Source organism: Scleropages formosus, chromosome 13 (assembly GCF_900964775.1).
Source record: "Scleropages formosus chromosome 13, fSclFor1.1, whole genome shotgun sequence".
Taxonomy (NCBI): domain Eukaryota; kingdom Metazoa; phylum Chordata; class Actinopteri; order Osteoglossiformes; family Osteoglossidae; genus Scleropages; species Scleropages formosus.
This window is the reverse complement of record NC_041818.1, coordinates 9,924,489-9,949,450: the sequence shown is the minus strand read 5'-3', so window position 1 is coordinate 9,949,450 and position 24,962 is coordinate 9,924,489. Positions and strand designations below refer to the sequence as shown.

Genomic DNA, 24,962 nt, shown 5'->3' with positions numbered 1-24,962 from the left:
TTTTTTTACTTTCCTTTACAATGAAGGGCTCAAACCAAAGAGGGAATGTGATGGAGGATGGAGGATAACAGGGGTCAAAGATCCATTTCCTTGTCTTTTAATTGTTTTATTGTTTTGTTTTTCTGAAGACAAAACAAGAGAAGGGAGTAAGGGTCAACACTTCAAAGAATCTGGAAACAAATTTACTCAATGAGTGAAATGACAGAGAAGTGGAAAGAGCATGACCAGGAGTGAATATAGAGACACACCTTGTTGCAGGTTCATTGCTGCTGTATTAATAGCCACCATAAAGCAATCCGTTATCAAGATGGGCCTTAGCACTTTGCTCACTCTGTTGGAGAAATCTGACAAAAGCAGGAGCATCTGTTGTAGAGTAATAAAAAATAAGGGACAGAAAAACCACAGGGGTCAAAGTCAGATGCTGTCATCTGCACACTCACGTGTTCTTACCTATGGACCCCAACACTGAGCCCTGACTTTGCCCAACCTGGACATGGTTGTGATGTAATTTCATTTCTGTTTCGTTCACAGGTGTCGTGGAGGCCGCTATGAATCTCCATCATCAGAGCTGCTGGCTGCCCCGCGAGCCATTTTTTCTCCCTGTATTTGAAAATATTTGAATGGGATCTATGCGTGCACTATGAAACACTCTTGCCGGAGTTGAGACTTTTTAAACGTTTCGTATATATACTGAGATGAATGCCAAGTGTTGCTTTTTACCCATGTTAACGGCTGACCATGCTTTCTCAAGCCTGAAAGACAGAATGAGAAGTAGTATGTCTTACATTCACGGCGCTTCGTTTAGCATGTCCAGCAGTTCCATTGAGCCCCACGAGAAAGCCGCAATGCTAGAAATTGCCATGTTGCAGTGTGTCAGCCCTGCTCCCGGAGTAACCATGTGGCCACACAGCGCTTAGCCTGGTGCTTGCTGGCTGTAACAGCAACTCCATGTGGAAGGGCTCAGATTTCCCGTGGAGCCGCTGTTATCTGCGGAGGGACACCCTTGACTAGCGCCACAGAGCTGAGCAGCTGATGAACTCCAGGGTCCACATGTACACATTCCTGCTGTGCTCATCATTCCTACAGCGAGGAGGGGACGATTAATCCCGCACCAAGAATTTCAGCTCATCCTGTAAACCAATGTGACACATGCAGCCATTCCACTCTGTTACATTCACAATGAATGCAAACACAGAGTTGGGGGCCACAGGGCAGGGAGACTGGACTGTAGGGTAATGACCTATGAATTGACAGCCAGTGACTGGCATTGGCCTGCCTGTCAGTTCTGTAGGCCACTGTCCTGCTTGCTCCACCAGCACACACAGTTGTTTCCCAGAAAAAAGAAAAAAGAGGATGGAGACAGTAACTAATGGATACAGACTGACTCATAGCAATGCATTACTCAGACTCTATTTTGTAAGAATATAGCGGCAAAATAAATCACTTTATTTTCAGGAAGATGGGAATCCCCAGCAGTTCTCTTCTTTCATACCCCACCCGAGCTTTCATTTTCACTTCTGTCTCCTGCAGTCAGTAACCTTCACATTCCCTCTCGTGAGCGTCTGAAAAGTCATCTAAAATAAATCTGATTCATCAAAATAAAACTTTTTGTGTCTGAGCTTGGAAAGCACCAGTGAGCTCTGATCATTTCATTCAACAACTTTCAACATTATAGTACACGTACTGTATAAATACAACTTATTTAAAATTAATTCATAGACATCAATTATTGTTATAATCTTCTTGTCAGGTGCAACAAACAAAGTAAATCAGCGCACGTCGCAGCAGCTGTTGGAAGTACCAAGGGTGACAGAAAATTGAGAACACGTGTAGGTATATAAGACAATAAGCACAATAAAAACACTTCCAGCTGTTTCTTTGTAAGACACAGAATAAGGCGATTGTGAGAAGAGGCACTACAGCTCGGAGCCACACGTGAATTGTACAATTAAAAGTCAACACGTACTGAAAATTCAGATGGAAACTTGGGTGTTGCACTGCAAGGTTCCTGTTTGAGGGCTCTGAATGTAGTAACACTGGCAAAGCTTTCATGTATTGTGTAACCCTATTACAGTACTGGAATAATACCTAGATTTGCCAACATCACTTTGTTCTCGTAAACATCTAAGATGTTCGTCAGTGCAACTCAGTAAAGAGCAGAGTGAAAATGCAAGTCTTTACATGTGAATATCTCTGATATTGCAGGGTAGCCTGACTCCTTTTTCCTGTTTTGCTCTTACCACCAGTTTTGATTTCGATCCAACAGTTTTTTTCCTTTTTGTGTGTTATTTGCTCACTCAACATCTATCTGCTTTATGTACTTTATGTGTACTGAAGCATTTATTCTAGACAATGCACAAGTCTGAATGAAAGAAATGTAACGGGAAGACTAATAAGTGTAATGTAATGATAATATACTACAATATGATAATATCTCTTCAAATGTGGGGTGCGGTGGCACAGCGGGTTTGGCCTATGCCTGCTTTCTGGTGGGTCTGGGGTTCGAGTCCTGCTTGGGGTGCCTTGTGATGGACTGGCATCCCGCCTTGGGTGTGTCCCTTCCCCCTCCAGCCTTACGCCCTGTGTTGCCGGGTTAGGCTCCGGTTCGCCGCGACCCCACTCGGGACAAGCGATTTCAGTTAATGTGTGTGTATCTCTTCAAAGCACACTCTGGATGTGAAGGTGGTGTGAAACGAAACAATTCTTCTGAATCTACTCAACGACCCCAAGAAAAGTTCGTTGTACTTTTTCTATGCATCTACTCGTGTGGCGTACATCGGTTCATAGGGCGCATTGTGACAAATGCACCGTATTCGAGAATCGCGCGCCCGCGTCCGACTCGATGAACTTCGTATTGTTCTCCGAGATGCGCGTCGCTTTGGAGAAAAGCGTCTGCTAAAAGAATAAACGCGAATGTACTTAGTCTCAGATTGTGTCAACACACCTGGTAAAACCATTAAATATTAGGTATACAACAGGTCAGGTGATAAGGGTAAAGGTACTGGAGACCCGATCCGTAACTTCCAACAGCGTTTCGCCAGCCAGTCAGGCCCAGTCTGTTTACCGCGGTACACTCAGCACCACTCTTGCTGACAGAGCGGAAGAGCTGCACTCATGATCCTTGGCCTCTCTCCATGTCCGACCACTCTCACTTTTTCTTTACCCTGCTTTGCTTGACATGTTATTCGTACTGGCACAAGTCAGGACGAACTTTGCTCCACTTGCTGACCATCAGCCAGAAGTGACTGTGTCAGTGAGCGAGTTGGCGCAGTACTGAAAGGAGTTTGGCCCATCTTTTAACCGAAATATATGTACACGTCCGAATTGTCCCCGCTACGCTACGCTAATATGGGCGGGAAAGAGGCTCTACAGCGAAGCGACGCGTATCTGGGAGCCAACAGTTCGGACAGATTAGGTGAATTTTCATCATTCGTTTTCCCTAATGTGCTCTTATTCTAATAGCTTTCGTGGGACATATAAATGTGAACTAGAATATCAGAGCTACGCTAGCAATAACCGGACAGAGTGGTCTAGAAACTGGTTTCATATGTGTGTAAAAATAAATGGAACATTTCGCGGTTTTTTAAAAAACGTTTTAAAAGTCCTGTACTGTGACTCCACCGTGTGGCCGTGGAGACTTTTATTTTGCATCGTCACGCCTCTTCCGGCTTGCGCGACTCACAGGGCAGGGAGCGCTGAGGGGCGGGGCTACAGGCGGGGAGGGAGAGGAGGCGAAAGTCCCAGAAGGACTCGTTCGTGTCTCCGGTCGGGTGTCGGTAGTACATTTAATACATTGAAAAAAGCCTTGAAGAAGGCCAGGGAACCAGGCTATTCCCACACCACCGTTAGCCTTTAAGTAACGGTCCAGAAGAAGCTTTTTTTTTTTTTTTTTTTCCTCCCCCCTTCTGAACAAACTTCACTATTTTCCTCACTGTCTCTGTGGTCGGGTGGGTCGAAAGCTAAGGCTTAGTCAAGCTTCACCCATTCCGATACTCGCCCTCCTCCACTTGAGTTTCTTTCAGTCTTCGCGAGGAGGAGAGCCGAACCTAGTTGTTCGCGGGGAACACAGACAGAGAAGTTTGGCCACCATGTTCAGCTGGTCCAACAAGGAGGGGAAGAAGAAAGACCCCGAGCTCTTCCAGACGGTGTCGGACGGTCTCAAACGGCTCTACCGGACCAAGCTGTACCCGCTCGAGGACACGTACCGCTTCCACGAATTCCACTCGCCCGCCCTGGAGGACGCCGACTTCGACAACAAGCCCATGGTGCTGCTCGTGGGTCAGTACTCGACCGGGAAGACCACGTTCATCCGCCACATCATGGAGCAGGACTTCCCGGGCATGCGGATCGGCCCCGAGCCCACCACCGACTCCTTCATCGCCGTCATGCACGGGGAGCAGGAGGGCATCGTGCCGGGGAACGCCCTGGTGGTGGACCCCAAGAAGCCCTTCCGCAAGCTGAACGCTTTCGGCAACGCGTTCCTCAACAGGTGAGAAAGACTCAAGACTGGTGACTGAGAGAGAGGGGCGTCGTCACGTGTGTGTGTGTGTGTGCGTGCGCGCGCGTTCGCGGCGAGCTAGGCCGGAAAAGCTGCTGAAAACCGCCGCCAGGTGTGTAACGGTCTGTGCCCCCTGCCCACACTTGCGCTTGACGTTGAGTTGAAGGAGGAAGCGGCGTCGCGCACAACGTTGTTACGGCGAGTCAGTGGACGCGCCCGCGAATCAATCAATGGGCAAAAACGCTGAGTGAGTGGGAGCAGGGCGGTCAAAGTGCGTCTAAAGTTCATCTTAGTGGCTTCATCAAACGGAATCCCCTTCCCCCTTTTGTGTGAGAGAACATCCTCGGTGCTTCTTGGCGGCGGGGAGCGGGGGAACATGCGCAGCGCGTCGCAATGGGTGTGACTGACACAGTCATCATGACACGTCCGACGTTCCTGTCAACCGCTCCCAGTTAGTTTGTCATCGTAAATTGTTGTTGCCCTTATTTCACGTTTTTTAATTTTTACCACGTTACGAGGGATTGGGCTGAAGAGATTTGAGGAGCAGCAGCAGCTGGGTTTAAAAAGAAAAGGCTTGTTGTATCATGTATGTCATGGGGTGCCCTTGAGGAATCGGGCTGTTCCTCCTCACGTGGACCTTGGCGTAACAAGGGCGGCGGTGGGGGGTTTGTTCCCGCAAAGTTCACGCAGGCCTCATTTGTCCTCTCTGTTATTTCAGATGTTAATATTTTTTTCTGCCCTGCTCAGCACCTGTCAAGATGCCATAACCTGTGGTGTGACATGTCTCAGCTGAACTGTCTTTATGGCTCCTGGGATTTAAAGCAATCTTCTTGAAAGCCCTCCTTCTACCGCGGTTCCTGTTGCGAGCAGAAGCCCTGGAAAGCATCGCACGGGCCCCGAACGAGCGCTCCGTCGAGTCTGCGTTTTTGTTCCTCCGGGGTCGCGCGTCTCCGTTGCGGAACAGCTGGAGCGAGTTTCGCCCTGGAATTCGCTGGACGGAAAGTTGTGCGAGAAGGCGCTGCCATGAATTCTAGCTGCTCTCCAGATGATTTCCGTTCGCGCTTTTCGTTGAAGTTCGGAAAAGTGCCGCCTTACTCTGCCGACAGCCCGTCCAACTGAACAAAATGGCCATCTTGGTTTAAGATGGAGGTATTCGGTCCGCACAGCATTTTTTCCTCCTTTTCCTTTACAAATGCAAGCATGATGTAAACCTTTTTTGAAGTTTCTTAGCAGGCACTTGGATGAAACCATATTTTGGCAGTCGTTTAATTAGGTTTTCACTTGGTTATTTCGTTTTGTCCAGGAAAGCATCACGTGCCGGCCAAAATTGAGTTACTGAAAGGTAAATCAGATTGTTTACCTGTTAAGAGTGGTGGGAGAATGCTGCGGGTAGCACTGCCTTCACATATGTGTATAGAGCTTATTGTTTGCCAGTACCAGAGGAAAAGATGCATCTGTGACAGTAGGAAGAGGTTGAGGGAATGAGTTGTCTTAGTATTCCTAGGGAAAGCATAGGAAGGAAACCCCAAGTGCTGCTGACCTTGTGATACTGGAGGTTAAGGAGGCGGAAGCTTTCTCAGTTCATTCATTTGCAGTCAGTTTTTTTTTTTCTTGTTTTGCAAGCACTTGCTACTTGCAGCGCAAGAACAGCACAGCGCGCTCGATCGGAAAGAAATGGGTTTAAACAGCAGGAAATGAAAGAATACTGATGGAATTATACTGGTTATACGTTTGATCCAGGATGTCTGTTTTGAAACTTTTATAGACTTTGTTAAATATCACTTCTGCTGTTTTGTATCGTGTCGGGTTTTTCCCCTGGTACAGAGAGAGTATTATAGTTGTCAGGGCTAAAACAAGCGTAACACATTAAACAGAGCAGAGAAACTGCTTTAGGGCCTGAAGAGGTTTTGTTTCCCATGCAGTTTCAGTTGTCCTATTTTTCTGTGGTTTGCATTTTCATTGTTAATCAGCGTGCCCTTTTACTGGTTTGAGTTCTGCCCCACTGGAAGTTACATTGCAGGACTGATGTGGATGGTGAAGGTATCAAGGGTTTTGGTAAAATGGACGTTTCAAGGTGTGAAATTTAGCGGACTTCTAGAGCTGGTATAGCGGTTGTTTACTCTAAGCAGAGAAGTAGTTTGCCTTTCAGGCATTCTGACAGATGTCCCCTTTTTTTTAAACAGATAGCTATGAGGAACTGTTTGTAACAAATGGTTATGATTGGAAAGGGCTTGTGGCCTTACAGGGAATGGAATTCACCTCAAAATCCATCACTCAGGAAGTCCCTAGAGGCCTTTTCATCTGGGGAAAACCTGTTCTGGCTTTGTCAGTTCGTCTCGAGGTCAGGATGTTGTCATGCTGATGTCGTCTTGTTATACTTCTATCTTACATAACGTATATACAGAAGTTATGCACTGAGTTTTCACATTGTATGTAGTGTTTTTTTTTTTTCCATATTTGTGGACCTCTGCTTGTGTTGGAGGCTTTTGAAATAACATGAAGCTTAAGGAATACGGTGACTTTCTTGCCTGGTCTGCCAGTCCTGTTGTAAGGTGGTCCATGTGGTGGTCAGTGCTGAGAAATCCAGTACAGGCAGTAATGCCTCCTTTCCCGGAGTGCTTGGCTGGCTTACACTCTGGAGAGTCATGTGTTCAATCTCATCAAGGGGATTTTCGCAGTCCCAGATTAGCAGATGCCTATGTTAGTTGAGGGTAAATAGTTCTAGGCTGAAGATGGATTATGTTAACTTTGAGACACTTGCTAAATGAGTTTTTTCTTTTATTACCAAATTTCTAGATCTTGCTGCAGTGAATCAGCATCTTGATGTTTACCTGGGATCAATTTAAGGACATGGAACATAAGGCAATATGCCATTAGCCTTTAACCTTGAGTTGTGTGCAGTCATGACTAGTTTGGAAAGGCTTTGGGACTGAAGAGCTGAATCAGTAACTCTGTGACACTTTTGCTGTGCTGTGACTGGGGAACTGAGTCAGCAGGTTACAACTTCCCAGCAAAACTGAGTATGGAAGGAACAAGAGGAAATTCACACACAGTGCGAACTATTTTTCTTCTGAAATTTGTGTTTGTTTGACATTCATATCGGTCATTAATCCCCTTTCAGGTGCTTTTGGGTTGTGGTGCTTTGGGGAAGTAATTCCAAAATAGGTGAGTTTTTGCAGACACCGTGTGATTCTCATTGTGGAGCAGAAAACAGAAGATGGAACATAAACCAGAAAGTGAAATTTTCCCACTTAAGTAATTTTAATTCCAACAGAAGAAACCGCAAAGTGCATACAAGTTCCCCTTTGTGGTCCTCCAGCTTTGATTCATCTGGACTGCACCCTAGCTTTCTGGCTTCCTTTACTCTGTGTTTTTCAAATAATTTCCGCTCATCTTTGGCACTACCACTGACTACGTGGCTTTCCTGAGGCTGCCCACCCCTCACCATTTCCCTCTGCAACAGGTTCCCTGTGGTAGGCCTGTGGGCCAGTGCCTCCCTCCACTGTCTCCTTGTTTGCATGGTGAGGTGCTGCACAGAGGGCGGGTGTCTGACGTCTCAACTGGAGGAAACATTTTAAGGCACTTTTGAGAGGAAAATGAGGGAAGGTTGGCAGGAAATATTGATGTGTTGGAGAAGGTAGAGCAAGCAAGGAAAAGGAAACGGTGTTAAATGAATGCTGTGATGACTATGGGGGAGAACAATGTGGGAATCCCAGAGGAGGAAGCGTCATTTCTGTATGACGAATTGGATGTATGTGGTTATACTGGGAGAGGAATTCCAGGCAGGAATTTGGAGAGGGGCCTGGATTATGTGAGTCATGGACATGTATGAAGGCGGGAGTGAAGCAATAACTAAATAGGAATCTGATAGAGTACCAGCAGAAATACCTGTCTAGTATGTTTAAGATTCAAAGAAAACAGTCCAGAAAGAGGAAGTGCTCTCCTTAAAAAGGTAAAATGAAGCACAGCATCACCCCTCCCTCACAGTCAGGAGTTCCACATCTCCTTACTGCTTCTCCAGTGCATACTCAGTCCACAGTGTTTGTTTTGTGAAAGAGTGCTGCAGAGCTGGCTTCTTGCAAGCTTGCATAATTGAGAACAACCAAACAAGTTAAAAAGCTTGATTTTTGTGGAATACAAAAATTGCTTTATAAAACTATGGCGTGAGGTCACTCAAGACCTGTGACAAGAGGTCCATCTTTCTGTGCTGCAAAAAAAGTTTCTGTTGCACTGTATTAAGGCCCAACAAGGAGCTTCATTTTGAACTGTAATGTTTCATTGACTAATATTGTATGTAAATGTTAATTCTTTTATTACCTTTCATTTTCTGCAAGAAATAGCAAGGTAAGTTTAACAAATGCAAACATTATAAAGCCGAACTTGTATTACCCAGATCTTATGAGGTCGACTTAATGCAGGACCTGAAGTTCACCTCTACTGTTCTTTTATGTACTGATGAGTGCTTGGTTTTATTACTTGGTTCTCCGCATACACTCGTCTCAACATTGGATCACTTTTGAATCGCTCAGGGTATTTCATCCTGTTTACTGATGTGGTCCTTTTTGCAATTGAATAACTGCAGGATTCTGCAAGAGCTTCAGGTGTGTCATAGTCCACATGTAGCCCAGAATCAAACAGATTTCTATTACTCGGGTATAAGAAAGATATGTATTTCTGGATGCAGTGGGAAGCTGGGCGTCACATCATACTGCATCTTTAATGAGCTCATCATTGTACAGCGTATGTTCAGTTTTTTTGTTTTTTTTTTTTTTTGGTCATTTGGAAACCATGATCGTGCATTAGACAGGTCATTGATGATGGATGACTGGTGTGTTACAGTATTGTTGCTTTTACAGAATCTAACTTTAGTGGAGGGATGTATGCATTCAGTAATATTGTACTTATGACCAAATACTATTATTTTTCCAGTTGCAATTGTTCATAAGTTGAGTACACCACCTATGTAAATGTATTTTATAAATATTCATTGTTTTTGTACCCTTTGTTTCCCTTTAACTACATGCCTTGTATTATAGCTTGTACAATATTTGCATGTAATCTAGGACCAATTCATGCTTTTCATGTAAACATGAGGATTAAACATCTTATAACCGTAAATGGGGTGAAACCAGCTGCGAGAATGAGTAGCATGTTGTTAAGTACGTCACATTTTTGCAATAAGTAGCGAAGTTGTAAAAATGTTATCTTTGCAGTGATTCTAGCTTTTAGTTTTTTTTTTTTTTTTTCTGTTTGGGGCTGTATAGACTTATTTTATGCTCAAGATTTATGCCTAAGTCCTTTCCTTCCACCCTTCCTTTTGCCTCCTTGTGTAGGTTCATGTGTGCCCAGATGCCCAACCCTGTGCTGGAGAGCATCAGCATTATCGACACCCCAGGCATCTTGTCCGGAGAGAAACAGAGGATCAGCAGAGGTAAGTAGCCCTACACATTCACTACAGTGTCATTCTTTTCCCCCTTTTCTTTGGTTTTGTCAAAATCCACAAGCGTAAAAAGTTTTGGCAGGAAGACATCTGAATTTGACCACTGACACAGGGACATTTGGTAGTAATCTTCTTTGCACAAACTCTTTTTATCTCAGCAAGTGCTGTGTTGTGAATTCCACCACTAAATGTTGTATGCAGGTAGAGTTCCAAGACGGTACCTTACCTGTTAAATGAAAAAATTACATTAACCTGAAGTACTGCTGTGAAATACAGTTCACTTCCAGTGTGGAGGAAGATTGTACTTCAGCTTTTCAAGGTCTCCCTTCTTGCTGGAATCATTTCAGAATTTGTCTTGTGCAGTTGGTAATTAAAATAATGAGGTATAATTCTAAATGTCTTAAGTAGAGCTGAGGTTAGCACTATCTGGATTGCTACGTTGGTCGTCTTGGTATGTGTGTGCTATCTGTTTAGGTGTCAGACGCTATATTACTGCTCAGAATTTATTTGACTGTTTGTGCAGCAGACTGTTACCATGGAGCACAGCATAACTGAAGCGGCAATCCAGCGGTAGGTATTCATTGGGTGTCTTTACTCTGGAGTTGGCTTTAGGAGAGTGTGCCTTCCAAAGATAAACAGTCTGAGACATACTAGTTGTACAGGCAATACTGTGCGGGCTTGGGTGAGGGGTGGGAGACATCCTCTGGATAAAGCAGCTAGATGGTGGACTCTGGTTGAAGGGTTAGTCTAATGAAGGAACATGAGTAATAAAAGAAAAACAAAAACTTGTACAGTCAATTCTGCAGTAAAGTGTCTTTGCTAGATACTTTCCAGAGGTCTGGAAAGGCAGTGATTAGTCTTTGTGTAGTGAATGTGAAGGTGACCTCTCTGTGAGTTGTGACTTTCTGGAAGGCCACTGTGTGGAAAGAGTGGGTTGTTGAGACCAGACAGGCAGTGTGCTGTCTTTCTAGAAGGCCTTGGAAGCTAAACTTGCTGAAGACACTGGAAGACAGAGCAACAGATGGGTATGGGCTGATAGTGAGGGAGGAAGGTGGAGTTCAACCAGGCCTGGGCTGCGTCACTGTGGAACAACTGCCACACAAATGTGTTCAGCATACACCTTTTTTTTTTTTTTTTTTTAAGAAGTGAAGGAAAGACACTATTGTGTGGTCTGAGAACGACCAATGTTAACAATAGTGAACGCTTTATGAACAATTTGTTTTGGAAAGTTATTTTCCAGGGAACAAGGAATTTCCTCTTTCAGGTTGAAAGACTGGGTTTCATGCAGGGGAGCTGGCAACCATGCTTGTAATTTAAAATAAAAATGGCTAGGTTACTAGCTAGTTCTATACAGATCAGTTGCATTTTTAATAAACTGACCAGACAAGCTGGCAGTAATGTGTTTATGATATTGTGTGAAAGCTAAGTATTCTGGATTTTTTTTAGCATGGCTAGTCACGTTTAAAAGTAAGCAATATGTTGCTTACTTGGTATCTGCTGAGAAATCACACCTGCTATGGAGCACTTATTGATTTATACTTCAGAACATGAGAAAGGTGTAATAAAGAGGAGGCTTCTGGAATCAACACAAGGACAGAGGTTTTACATATTTCAGTACAAGACAGTCTATTTCTGCTGTCTGCCTCTGTCACAATATTTAATGTAAGACCACAACTAAACTAAAAACAGAATCTGTTGGTAAGTATTAGACCCCAAAGAAATGGGCAGTTGTCATTTGAGGAAAAAGTATGATGTAAATACAGGTGGTCCCCAACTTAAGATGGCGTTGCGTTTCGCGAAACCCATCGTAAGTCGAAAATGTTATGTCGAAAATGCATTTAGTACACCTAATAGACAACTCTGTGTGACAGACTGGGAGATGCGGATCGCTGCCGCTGCTCAGCATCGCGAGAGAGTATCACACCGCATATGGCTTGCCCAGGAAAAACTCTAAATTTGACATGCAGTTTCTGGTGAATGTTTGCCAGCTCACCGTCGTAAGTTGAACAATCGTAAATCGTGGAGCAGCTGCGTAGTTAACATAAATGTATAGCCAAGGATAATGGTGAGATTTTCATTATCCATGTTTGGATGTTACATTTAAATCATTTTGGAAATCTTAATTTCTTTGTCAGTTTTCTTATATTGGATCCTTAATGGTCATTAATTTTAAGTGATTGTAGTAATGTTAAATTATTTTTGGCTATTTGTCTAGTTTTTAACCTCGTGCATTTCTGACACTGTCAGTTTTGGCTTCATGCTGGGAAGAAAACCCAGTGTGAAGTGTGGTTTTGTGGTTTTTGCAGAACACTTGTGCTGAACCTAGAATTCTGTAATCACTGTTCAGTAGTATATTGTGGGTGTGTTTTACTTAACTAGGGTGTGATGTTATTGAGGTTTCATTTTAGCTGTTGATAAGGAGGCCTTTCAGGAATGTGTTAAAATTTCCTTTGGAAATTCTCTCTCCAAAATGTTTCCATTATGAACACGCAGAGGAAGCCGTCTAAAGTAAGTTGCTGAGCTTTGCTGTAGTGCGCATGTGGTAAGGCCTCTAGCCAAAGACATTCTGAAGCAAACAGAAGTACTTTGTGGCTTTCATGGGAACAACTACTGTCTACGTGGCAAGCGTGTTGAAATTGGAACTTCATAGTTTTAAACTGTGCGCTGCTCTGTCCTGCTTGGAGTTCCCGCCGAGATGCATAGTGCGGTGTGTGACTGGGAATGCCGTGACAGAGCGTTCTGCCTGATTTGGGGAATGATGCCTTGTGGTATTTTGACTTCAGAGTGTCTTAAACTTTCGCCACTCTTGCGGTGCTCTTGAGTGCTGTCTGTTGGTTACAGCAACATTTCTTGACTTTAACATTCCTGTTTTCCCCCACTTGTGGATAGCTGTAATGTCAATCAGACCTCAGTGGAAAATGTTTGTTTCATATGGCCTCTTCTTAGCCTGCATTGAACACTTGATAAAGGTCAGTACCAGCCCTATAAAACTAGGTTTTCCTTAGCATTTTCATGTACTTGATTTGTATTTTCTTGTTTCTGACCAAATCTTCATTCCTTGTAATGACTTGATTTTCTATGTACTGGAAAGATCTAGTTCAGGTCTGAAAAGAAGTTGTCCTTGTCCTCCAGAATGACTCTAAGCACACGACAGTTAGAGGGAGGGTTCAAAGTTGCATTTTCATAAACCATAGGCTGCTTAACCCTCTCCAGAGTAAGGGATGACCCTGGTATGCAGTAGCAGTACACAACACTCTTTGTTTCATAAACTTGCTTGCTATGGTGGCTGTTTGGTGTATGGTAGCACCTCGTTGGCGTTCTGCTTTACTGTTTTCCCATTGAGAAAATTCAGAAGGATGAATTTTCACATGTACTGTTTCAGTACCCACGTCTAGGTGTTGGTATTGGTGTAACTAACAGCACTTCAGGAGTTACCTTGAGCCTGAATCATTTTGTACTTGAGTGAATTAATGTTACATTTATTGATAATTTTATGGCAATTACACCTGGCCATTGGTCATCTCTACATTAAGCCTGATTTGATCATATCAAGGAAAATTTACAAGTCACTCGTCTGCACAATAGATGGACAATTTTTCAACACCTCAAGGTATAGATTGTTTCAAAGGTTCAGTGGGGGTTTTGAGCTGGAGGCCACCTCATAACAAGCCAACCAGTTAGCAAGCTCTGGATGTTCAGTAACTCATTGCAGCTGGTTCTGCAGCAGTGTTCCCACTGCACATAGATTAAGATTGAAAGTGAAAGAACCTGTAGCTGACAGGTGCAAAATGAGTGTTCATTTTGCACATTTGTCAGCTATAGGTTCTTTCACTTTCAGTCTTAGTGTATGTGCACTGCACACAGAACACAAAATCTTGATCAGTGTCCCAAGATTCTTTTTGTTTTGCTGTGTAGGCTTTGATTCTCGAGTCCTGGACTTGCTTCTGCATGCCTGAGAGCTTGGTTGCTCCAGCGGCTGCTGGAACAAGCTGTGCTTTTGTACACGTGGATTATATCGTAGACAGAGAGCTGTTTCCTGTGGGAGAACAGTGTTGGACTGTGGAGCGACCGGCCTTTAGTCAGACATCAGATGCTTTTGTCCATTAGAGATGGTGAATTGCTTTATTGTTCTTGTAGTGTTTAGTGCATCTATACATTTCCTATTCCCGTAGTCTTAAAACAAATTTATCTGAGCTTTTCAGACAAGTCATTGTCCTCCCTACAGCATTTTCATTTCAATATGTGCACAGTATAGCATCACAAGTGTCTTTTTAAAAGAAAAAAATGTATACGTTAGCTTAATTTTAAACTTAGTATGGTCACACTATAGTGATTTATCTGATTTGTCATTTACATTTTGACTCACGGTAAAGTTAATCTTTGTATGGTACCACACAGTAGGTGATACTTTCCTGGATTAGAGGCTCCTCTGATGGCTGGAGATTCCCTATGTGGCTCATGGACCCACATTACTGGGAGTTCTGGATGACTTCTGAGCTACCTGCTGCTTTTGTTCTAAGACTTCTACAGTTTTTACATTCCAGTTTCACTATGCCTTGTCCTCGTGATTCATGTGATATCTGGATAAGAACAAGTGATCGCATGATATAGTCATACAGGCAGGGCAGTTCATACACAGGCATCACGGTGGAATGTCATAAACTTAAAGGGTTGAAGGTTCCCTACGTGTAGGCAGAAAACAGCTGCCTGATTGTGCCATTAAGCCTTTTCCTTGACACATTGTCCTCAATGAATGGATCCTGATTTTGAGGAATACTAAAACACATCTGGAAGGCTGAGGTTATAACTGTTTTCAGCTCCAGCCTTGTTTGTGTAGGCCAGGAAAGCTCAGGGACACTGAGTGGACATCTTACCCCTGTCCTGTGTCTAAACATTGTCACGGATTAAAGCGTGACAGGATTTTAGTTTTTGAGTTTCAGGGGGATGTGAGAGGTCTGACTAAGGGAAAATTAGTACATGTAGATGTATCCACAAGGGTCACCACCAAATCTACATCTGTGTGCAAGTACAAAAAAAATTGACGAGAGGGGGGAAAGCTTGGATACTTAAGGTACAACCCTAAACAGTCTTTTAGTCCAGTTACCAGAAGTTGTTATAGCAGATAACTCCAAAAAATTAACACTTGGAAAATGTTTAAACTATAAAAACAATGGTTCTAGGTGTAAAGTGTTAACTTTTTTTTATTATTTATTTAAAAAATCCATTTATACAACAGGGATTTGACTGAGTTCTGCATAAGTACCAGGGTTGAAATGACTCACTTTGAGCTTGGGAATTACATGCCTGGCCCTCAGTAGTACTGGAAATTGAACAATAAAACACTAACTAGTTTTCATACCCGTATACACCAATCAAATAGAATATGCCATATCATATTAAACGATGCACAAAAAGAAAACGAGCACGAATGGGGAAAAATGCACTCTCAAACTATTTAATTTCTGACGATAACTTGAAATTACATATGAAGTCTTGCCTGACTACTTTTCTCACGCTTCCACTTTCTTGGAAAAATCTTGAGACCCACACATTAATGCAGAAGTGGTCTCCTCTAGGCCATTGGTCTTTGTTACCTCTTTTGTAACCAGTATTACTGTTCAAGGACAATCTTATTTTGTTTTGATATGACCATGAATGCTTCTAAGTGGTTCTTTAGTGCAAGTTCCTTATTCTATTATTTATAGACCTATGTGTAGAAATCTAGCATAGTAGTACTTTTTACTATCAATGTACTGTAATATATAGGGGGAAATGGGACTATTTGAGCACAAGTGACTGCAATTGTTTTTTTGAAATGGAGATAGCTGTGCTTTAATCTGTTACTGCATATCTCAACCATTATTGATTAATAATACTGTGCACACCTGAAGTTATCCTGTCATTTTCTGCTATTACTCCATAATATTCTGGTTTTCAACTAGCAGTGTACCAGGAAATTGCATGCTTTATATCAATTTATTGTGCACTTTTGTATCTGAAACAGTGAAGTAACTCTGGGAAAACTGGACTTCACAAGTTGAATTCATCTCATAGCGACAACTGATTTGCATTTATTATTTAGTAGGCACTTTTCTCCCAGGTGACACATACCCGAGAGTAAACAAAGTGCATCCACAGGCAAGCAGTTTTAGATAGACATGTAATTCTTAGTCTGTCATTTTTACTAGTACATTACAGAGTACCATATACAGAACTGATAGAGTAAATTGTACTTTTTTTTAAAAAAAAAAAAAAAAGTTAAACCACTCATGGTTTTCTTGCTCAGGCGGTAATTTACTGTTGCTGCCTTCTTCTTGGGATTGCTAAGGATCAAGTCTTCCAGTGTCCTGGACTGGTGTTTACTGTACAATCCGTACTATCTACAAACAGCAAATTGCCACCAGTAGCAGATGTGGTGCTTTGCTAGTGTGTGACAACAGCCTTGTTACAGTGTGCCCTGTGGTGTGTAAAGAAAGCAGTGAAGCTTGGCAGGTAGTGTAGCTGTGGACTGCACACCCAGCATTTAAGACATCTGGACGGGCATTTGTGGCCCTAATTATTGACTGTAAATATGGTATGATAGGGTAACCGAATTTTTATTGAACCTATCAGTTTAAGTGTTCGGTCACCATAATTTGTGGTCAGAGTGCTCCTTAAGAGTGTTGCGTTGATCGGAGCAGTCTTCTTGCTGGAACAGTTACTGTGATAGCACAGTAATTCTGTGTAGTTTTGGCTAATGATCTGTGATATAGCTGAAAATATCCATTGGTTGAGCAATGATTATACAAATGTTTTTTGACTCTTTGTAGATGGAAGTAATTTAATGGATACTTCATAAAGCTTCCTTTCTTGCTGTAATGGAAGTCACTTTGAATAAATTGTATGGTTATTATATTGGGGAATGTGTCTGAAACCAGCGATGGCTTGCCAGCTTTTGTCTTAGGTTTTGGATATAACCTAGAGCCTTAATGGGCATCATGTTTTGCTTGGCTGCATGTATGCAGGACACTCAAGGCTGGCCATTCACTTAACCTTGATCTAAGGACAGCTTAATCTTTGTTCTACACGGTTGTTCTAAACAAAAACAAGTCTTAGTGTCAGTGGCACAACATGGGAGTTGGAGAAAGCTTGTTGACTAAATAAGATGAAAGCACTCAACGCAATGAGGGAAGTGCTGAAACCGTATGGCCGGAAACCCACATCCGCTGGTTCCTGTGGCTGTCAGTACAGTAGTCAGGTGGTAGTTTCTGAGCAAGTACACTTAAAAATAAGTGTTGTACTGCTTTCTGACTTCCAGCCATAGTTTGTGTGTGAATGAACATTTTACACCATGTGTCCTGCTAAACCTGTTATACTGCTGTCACGTGATTACCTTGTTTGTTCTTGGTTCACTCTTTTCTCCTCTTTAGATTTTCAAAATACTGAAATCAAGTTTTAAGTTTACAGTTACCATAGTGTATTCTCATTCTGTAAAAATATAGTATGTTGCATGTATGTTTTAGAATTTTTTAATGATTGTTGTGTATACATACAGTATTTCTTCTGGGGCAATGTCTTGTTCAAGAATGCCACAGCAGGAGGGGGGGGGGGTTCAAACCTTTAGTGTGTGATGTGATTGTTCCTGGCCATTACTGGCCACTGTTCTGTTGAAATTTTAAATGTGCTGCAGTTCTGTCAGTTTATCAGCAGTAATGAAGCCCTGTGCTACAGACCTAAGAATGGTGGCTGCTTCTTATGGTTCGTCTGCAGCGATCTAATTTGATACATACTAGCAAGCATAGTTAGTATAAGCATCAATGTTTTACCTTTGACAGACGAAATTAATCTACAAGAATGTGCTAATGTCGCGGGGTGTACGATGAATAGTTAACTGTGTCAGCAGATCAGTCCTGACCTGTGGGCCTTGTGCCCTGGGCAGGCTGTGTGATATCCCTGACATTTTTCCCCTCTTTCTTATTTTTTTCCGCTTTGGCATTCACGATTCGTAACTCCGCAGAAATGTGATAAAGGCTATCTTGTGCGCACGCTGCAAAGATCCTGAAAAGATAATCTTTAAGGAAGTCTAGTCATTACTCATTTCTGTTTTCTCTTTGCCGACACCCTTTTTCATTGCCCAGTCCTCGCTGCTGTGCAGGTATCTGGCACTACAAGTAGTTGTCCAGCGACATGTAAAAAAAATGTTCTAACTATGTGGTTGTGTGGAAACTGAAGTTATGTAAGCAACAGGAAATCACTGTTTATGGATTAGTTTCTTTTGGCAAGAGAAAGTTTCTTTTCCTGCTGTAAATTACAACATTATGGGTCATGAACATCCAAACCAGAATTATTAGAGGTCAATTTATTGTATATGGACATATGTGTACATCTTCACACTTGTCCTTCTATATACACTGAGACACAAGCATATTTGTGCAGATGCAGAGTGCTTAATCTGTGAAGTACTCTGCTGCGCATCTATGTTTTGTAGATTTTTTTGTAAGTTTAACATTTTGAGTAAATTGGGTTATGCAAGATTTTGCACTAACTGTCTGGGTGATGGCTTCGGTTTTTAAATTTTCGCTTATAAACCTTAAGTGCAGGCCCCTGTGCTTGCAAAAAGTGTGAATGCAGTGCAAAAAATGATGCTATGTTTTTTGTAAAATTCTTCATATGTGTCCGCTCTGTTTCTTCATGTCATAGCCCTTAAATATTTTGGAATGGTCATCACTTCAGTTTTAATACACATGAAGTATGTCTACAAGGACTTGGAAAGGAATTTTCCTTAGTTTTCTCTCTGGCTGTGTGATCTGACTAAACCTGTAATGCGTAACTACTAACACAGCAGATGCCACAATGTGTGTGCGGTCTCTGTATTCTGCTTTTTTGTTCCATTTCAGCTCTTCATTATGCTGATAGCCGCAGCTGTTGACTGAAAACATGCGGAAGAAGCTTGTACCTCTGTCCAAGTTGATTTATAATGTCAGGTTTAGAATACCTTCATGGTTACGGGGTAACGTTCATATGACAGCATTCTAAGGAAAAATAACGGTTAATCCAACACGTTATCCTAGAACCGGACAGTTGTCAGGGTGAAACGAAATGAACCTTATAAACAGGGAAATTAAGGCAAGAAACAAAACTATCACTGCTGGTAACAAATTCAGGTTATTACAAACAAAATATGGTTAAGAGCAAAGTGAAATCTTACACACTGGAATGGGATGGATAGCAGGTACAGGAAGATGTGGTAGTGAGGAGCTGCAGAACTCTAATGTGGAGAGAACAAAAGCCTGCACAGGAAACTGGCCGGCATATTGAGCGAGGAAAGGGTGGGTTTGTACGGATGTTGTACAGGAAAAAGTTACAACTCTGGGCTAGTAAATAAATGTAATAGATGAGATTTGTTCCTTGTTATGTCAGGGTTGTTGACCATGCTGAAGGGTGATGTTATCAAGAGTAATGCTTTAATGGAAGTAACAGAAGGTAAGTAGAGGATATTAGATTTTTAGAGGTTAAGCTTGAGGTAATCTCAGGAATGAGTTGAGACTATTAAATCTGTCTTTGGACCGGTAAGTAAAAGCAAAAAAGGTCAAGTTCTGGACATCATGAATAAAGGTGGTGTTATCTCATGGGTCATTTATTTTAATAAATGTCTTATAGGTTATTTTAAGCGAATCCATAGGGAGAGAAGGGGCAGCACAGATCGTATGATTTTCCTGTTGCGAAGAAAGGGAGTTATTCCATATGATGGAACACCTGGTAGTGTAGTGCTTAGAGCTTCTTCTGCCTTTGGACCCAAATATCACAGGTTTGAGCCTTAGCTCCAGCTGTAGTACCCTTGAGCAAGGTACTTACTCTGAATTGCTCCAGTAAAAAATTACCTAGCTGTACAAATGGGTAATAGTTGTAAGTACCTTAACATTGTATGTCACTTTGGAGAAAAGCATCAGCTAAATGAATAAATGTAAAGGCAGCAGTTAGGAAGGCTGGACTTCAGTTACCTGAATTATGGTACTTGCTAGTTTCATGTACAAATTTTTGGGAACACTGCTCCTGATATCTACTGTGGATGGGTTTCAGCACATTTTTTGCAGCTCAACGTGTTGTTCAGTGCTCACTTAAACGGTACAAAGAGAAGGCTGGGCATCTCAACCTACTGCCTTGAAGCCCTGGAGCAAGAGCACCTTCTCCTGTGCCTCTGTGCCACCCCCTCATAAACATTTCCTGTAAAAACAAAGCCCAGTGAAAGTGTAGTCATTTCACACCAAGCCTGCTCTGTCGCCTACAGGCTATGATTTTGCAGCAGTGCTCGAGTGGTTCGCAGAGCGGGTGGACCGCATCATCCTGCTCTTCGATGCCCACAAGCTGGACATTTCAGATGAGTTTTCTGAGGTCATCCGGGCTCTGAAGAATCACGAGGACAAGATGCGTGTGGTGCTGAACAAAGCTGACCAAATCGGAACCCAGCAGCTAATGCGGGTCTACGGTGCCCTCATGTGGTCACTGGGCAAGATCATCAACACACCTGAGGTGGTAAGGGTGTACATTGGCTCCTTCTGGGCCCAGCCACTCCTTGTGCCGGACAACCGCAAACTTTTTGAAGCAGAGGAGCAGGACCTATTCCGAGACATCCAGAGCTTGCCCCGCAATGCTGCCCTGCGCAAGCTCAATGACCTCATCAAGCGTGCCCGCCTAGCCAAGGTGAGCATCCTGGTTAAAGGGTATTTCATTTGAATTGAATATCATTTCAATTGTCTTGTTTTCATTTTTTTTACATCATTGATTTGTGAATGCTGTCATTTCTGAGAATAATCAAGGTTTGCTAAATTAGTGAGTCAAGCATTTTGACACTAATGTAACTCCTTTTTGTCTTCTGCTTCATTTAGCTGTAAATTTTGTAAATTTCTTTGTTGATGGAACAGTATAGCTGATGATGGTAAATTGCAGTGGTGGAATAGCCAGTGTTGTTGCTTTTTATTCAGGTTCATGCTTACATCATCAGCTCCCTGAAGAAGGAAATGCCTAGTGTGTTTGGCAAAGAAAACAAGAAGAAAGAACTGATTAACAATCTTGGTGAGATCTATCTGAAAATAGAGAAAGAGCATCAGATCTCTCCAGGGGACTTTCCAAAACTCAATAAGATGCAGGTAGGAATACTGGAGCATTTCTTCAGTGTTTATCAGCCAGTTTTTTTCACATGAAGATAGGATGTGTGACTATTCCACAGGAGTTACTTAGTTGAAACTATGACCATAGTTTTGTGCGAGCCTGATCTTTAAATGTCAAAGGTAATACATTTATTTATTATCAGGCACTTTTCTTCAGTGACTTCCACTGAACACAGTGCAATAGTATCAGCCCACACCTTTATCACCCAAGGTGGACACACTGGCTACAATGAGACACTCATCCATATACCAGAGAAGCACACTTTGTCACTCACACACGCATCCACCCACACACAATGTTGCTAATCCACTTGAATAGCATGTCTTTGAACTGTGGGTGGAAACGGGAGTACCCGCAAGAAACCCACGCAGACACAGGGAAAACATGCAAACTCCATGTAGACTGAGTGGGGAAAGGATTCGGATCTTTTCGCTGTGAGACAGCGATGCTACTCGCTGTGTAGCCTAGTGGCACATCGGTAGAAGAAAATTTAAGAAGCTTGCTTGTTTAAGCCCTTTTTTTTCAAAGAAAAAAAAAAAAAAAACCTGTCAAGGGTATTTGTCACTTCTGCTTTCTGGATGACTAAATAGGTGCTTCCACATTCTGCTCAGCCAATGTGGCTTCTGCCCCCTTGCAGTAACTTTTGGTATTCTGTCACATGACACAATGCAGACTAGCAATTATCACTAACAACATTACTGTTCACAACTTACTCTGGTAGAAAGTGCTTTGCAGTGCTCAGTATTGTCTGTAGCTCATCGATAGTGGGCCTGTATCATTAAGGGACAGGACACAAAGTGAACCTTTTTTTTTCGTCCTTTCCTTTTTCCACATTTCCTACTCAGGAGCTTCTTGCAGGTCAAGATTTCACCAAGTTCCCAGCTATAAAGCCCAAGCTCCTGGAAGCTGTGGAGAGTATGCTGGCCAATGACATTGCCAAGCTGATGACAATGGTTCGCCAAGAAGAGGCTGCTATGCCCAGCCAGGCAGTGAAGGGTGGCGCCTTTGAGGGCACTGCAAACGGCCCCTTTGGCCACGGCTATGGTGAGGGTGCCGGCGAGGGCATCGATGAGTTAGAGTGGGTAGTGGCACGCGACAAGCCCAAATACGATGAGATTTTCTACACATTGTCGCCTGTCAATGGCAAGGTGTCAGGTGCCATGGCTAAGAAGGAAATGGTCAAGTCCAAACTGCCCAACACAGTGCTGGGCAAGATCTGGAAGCTGGCTGATGTGGACAAGGATGGCTTCCTGGATGATGAAGAGTTTGCCCTGGCCAACCACCTGATAAAGGTGAAGCTGGAGGGCCATGAACTGCCTGCTGAACTGCCTGATCACCTTGTGCCACCGTCAAAGCGTGGCCAGCAATTGTAGACCAGGGCAGGGTTTGAGTAGTGGGGTTTGGTGTTGGGCTTGGATCAGTATGGGAAAGCACACAAATCTAATGCGGTTCACCCCATTCTCCTACAATGTTTGATGAATGTGAATAAAGCTCAATGTTCCTTTAAAACAAAAAATAAACTTTATAACTAAATTTTCACTATAACAATATTTGATCATGTACTTTTATCTTTATAAAAATACTTTAAATTTGTTTTTGTCTTACATAGAATGTTCATTTGTTATTTCAGATTAGGGATCACATCTTCATTTTAATTTCACTGTGGGGATTCTCAACTATCTCCTTAATATATTTACTTAACTTTTTATTACTCTGCTGCTGAACAATGAACCAAATAAAAGGCTGGATGACATTTGTGGTGGAAGCCAGTGCAGTGGAATCTGAAAATGCTATCCTGTGGTACTGTACTGCTGGTTGTCTTCCAGCCTTTCTGGAACAGTAGTGAGCACTAAAAGAACTTGGTGGTTCGAGGTGATACTCAGTAGTTCAGACCAGTGGTTCCTATTACTTTACAGGCAACGCAATTTTACTAATCACACTACTGCTGTTTACTGTGTAAACTAAAAGAAAATTCTTTATTACTTGGTGTAGGAGGCTGCATCATAGATGAGTTTTGCATTTCCTCCAAATACAAAAAATGCATGTTTCATCTTCTAGCCTGTCCTACTTTTTCTCTCTAGTTTGAGAGTGGTGTGATATGAAGCACTGTAAAGCAAAGGTAAATGGTTTTCAGTGCTCATAGTGTAGTTCTCCCTGGGATAGTTTTTCAGAAAGCTCCCCTCTTGGTGCGCTGTTCTTGGATCAGAGGAGTACATGGCAAGACTGTGAGATGCCTCTGACCTTTACATTAACGGCAATTGACATTTCCAGCTTGGATGTAAATATCAGATACTCAAAGGTCTGTCAGTCACACATCTCAAGAGCTTATGCCAAAGATGTATAGTCCATGTGAAGGTTTAAAAACTAGAAGGGGTTTTACTCTGCTGTTTTGAAGTTCGAGAAGTTTTGTGTTGACTCATCCATGGACTAGGACTCCTCCAGAGTAACTTCCGTTCTTTTAGACACCCCACTGGTCTATTATTACTAAAATTATATTAAGATTGCCTGCAGCTTCAATGTGCCAAGGTCCCCGGTCAGCTCCAGAACACTGCCTTGCACAGGCTCAGCCTCATCAAGGGTCATCACCTTGTCAAGGTGAGTACTAGGGTTAAAGGGTATCATTTTATTTTAATTGAATATTGTTTAATTGGGGTCTAGGATTCACTTGTAATGACTGGAAATATAAGGTATTTTAGGGGTTTTTCCTGAAGTCTACAAAGGGTTAGTAGAGCTAGTTGAGATTTTCTGCCCTGGGTTTTTTTTTTTTTTTTTTTTTTAAATTGCCCCCCACCCTTCCAGTTTCAGACTAAATGGTTGTGGGTAGGTACTGAAACCAGAAACAATACACAAAGTCACAACCATTTCTCCCCTTTAACTCCTTAGGAGCTGCTGCCACAATTTCACAACATTCCCATATCTGAAGCCCAGGCTCTAGAAGTTCTGTAGGACACGTTGACCAATGACATTGCCAAGCCGATGATGATTGACCAAGACGAGGCTGCTGTGTCTGGCCAGGCAGTGAAAGGCACTGTGTTTGATGGACAACCGGTAGCCTTTTCAGGACAGCGGTGACTCGGAATGGGGGGTAGCAGGTGCGCAAACAAGCCTTCTACACCCTGTCACCTGTCAACAGCAAGCCTATGGCTGCCACAGGCTAAGGAGGAGATGGTCAAGTCCAAGCTGGCAATGCTGTTCTGGGCAAGATCTGGAAGCTGGCAGATGTAGACAGTGATGGCTTCCATGGCTTCCAGAACGATAAGTTCAAACTGCCTGTTCCCGTGGGCCCGTCCTCAGTTGTAATGGACCTGTCTGGGTATTCTGGGGCAGTTTGTACTGGGCGTGGGTCAGGATGGGAAAGTGCACAAATTTAATCCGCTTCTTTCCTCCGCAAAAATATCTTTCCTGAATCCGAATGAGTCCCAAGTTCTTTTAGAACAAGAAAATAGATCAGTCGTAAACTGTTTTCACTGGAGCTGTCAGTTTATGTAACCATTTACCTTGAATTTTATTGCTTTTTATTTTTCCACAGCTATGATATGAAAGTCATTTGTTGCTTTGCAGGAGGATTCCCACAGCTGCCGTTTTTCTTTTATTCTGGGATTCCCAACTACCTACTTTATGAGCTACTTCATTGACTTACTACTCCACTGCTGAACAAGGGACCAAATGAAAGACTGGCTGAGACTTGTGGTCTAAACTGGTGCAGCAGAAAATAAATGTGCCCTCGAGTCCCACTGTACTGCTGCTTCCTGTACTTCCGATCTCTGGTTAGGTGGTGGTCCACAGCACTAGAGACAGTACTGGGCGTCATGAAGCTTTTTCCATATCAGTACAGTTATAACTACAGACCAGATGTCTGTAGCTCAACTGATGCTT

The 24,962-nt window shown here is 42.7% G+C and overlaps 1 protein-coding gene across 1 annotated transcript; it reads left to right on the top strand.

Moving 5' to 3' along the window:
• Nucleotides 1–3,695: 3,695 nt before the first annotated feature.
• On the top strand, nucleotides 3,696–22,612 carry ehd1a (EH-domain containing 1a). The gene is made up of 5 exons (XM_018737399.2): nucleotides 3,696–4,489; nucleotides 9,832–9,929; nucleotides 20,206–20,618; nucleotides 20,900–21,064; nucleotides 21,932–22,612. The coding sequence occupies exons 1-5, from the start codon at nucleotides 4,089–4,091 to the stop codon at nucleotides 22,457–22,459; spliced, it is 1,605 nt and encodes a 534-aa protein (XP_018592915.1). The 5' UTR covers nucleotides 3,696–4,088; the 3' UTR covers nucleotides 22,460–22,612.
• Nucleotides 22,613–24,962: the final 2,350 nt, after the last annotated feature.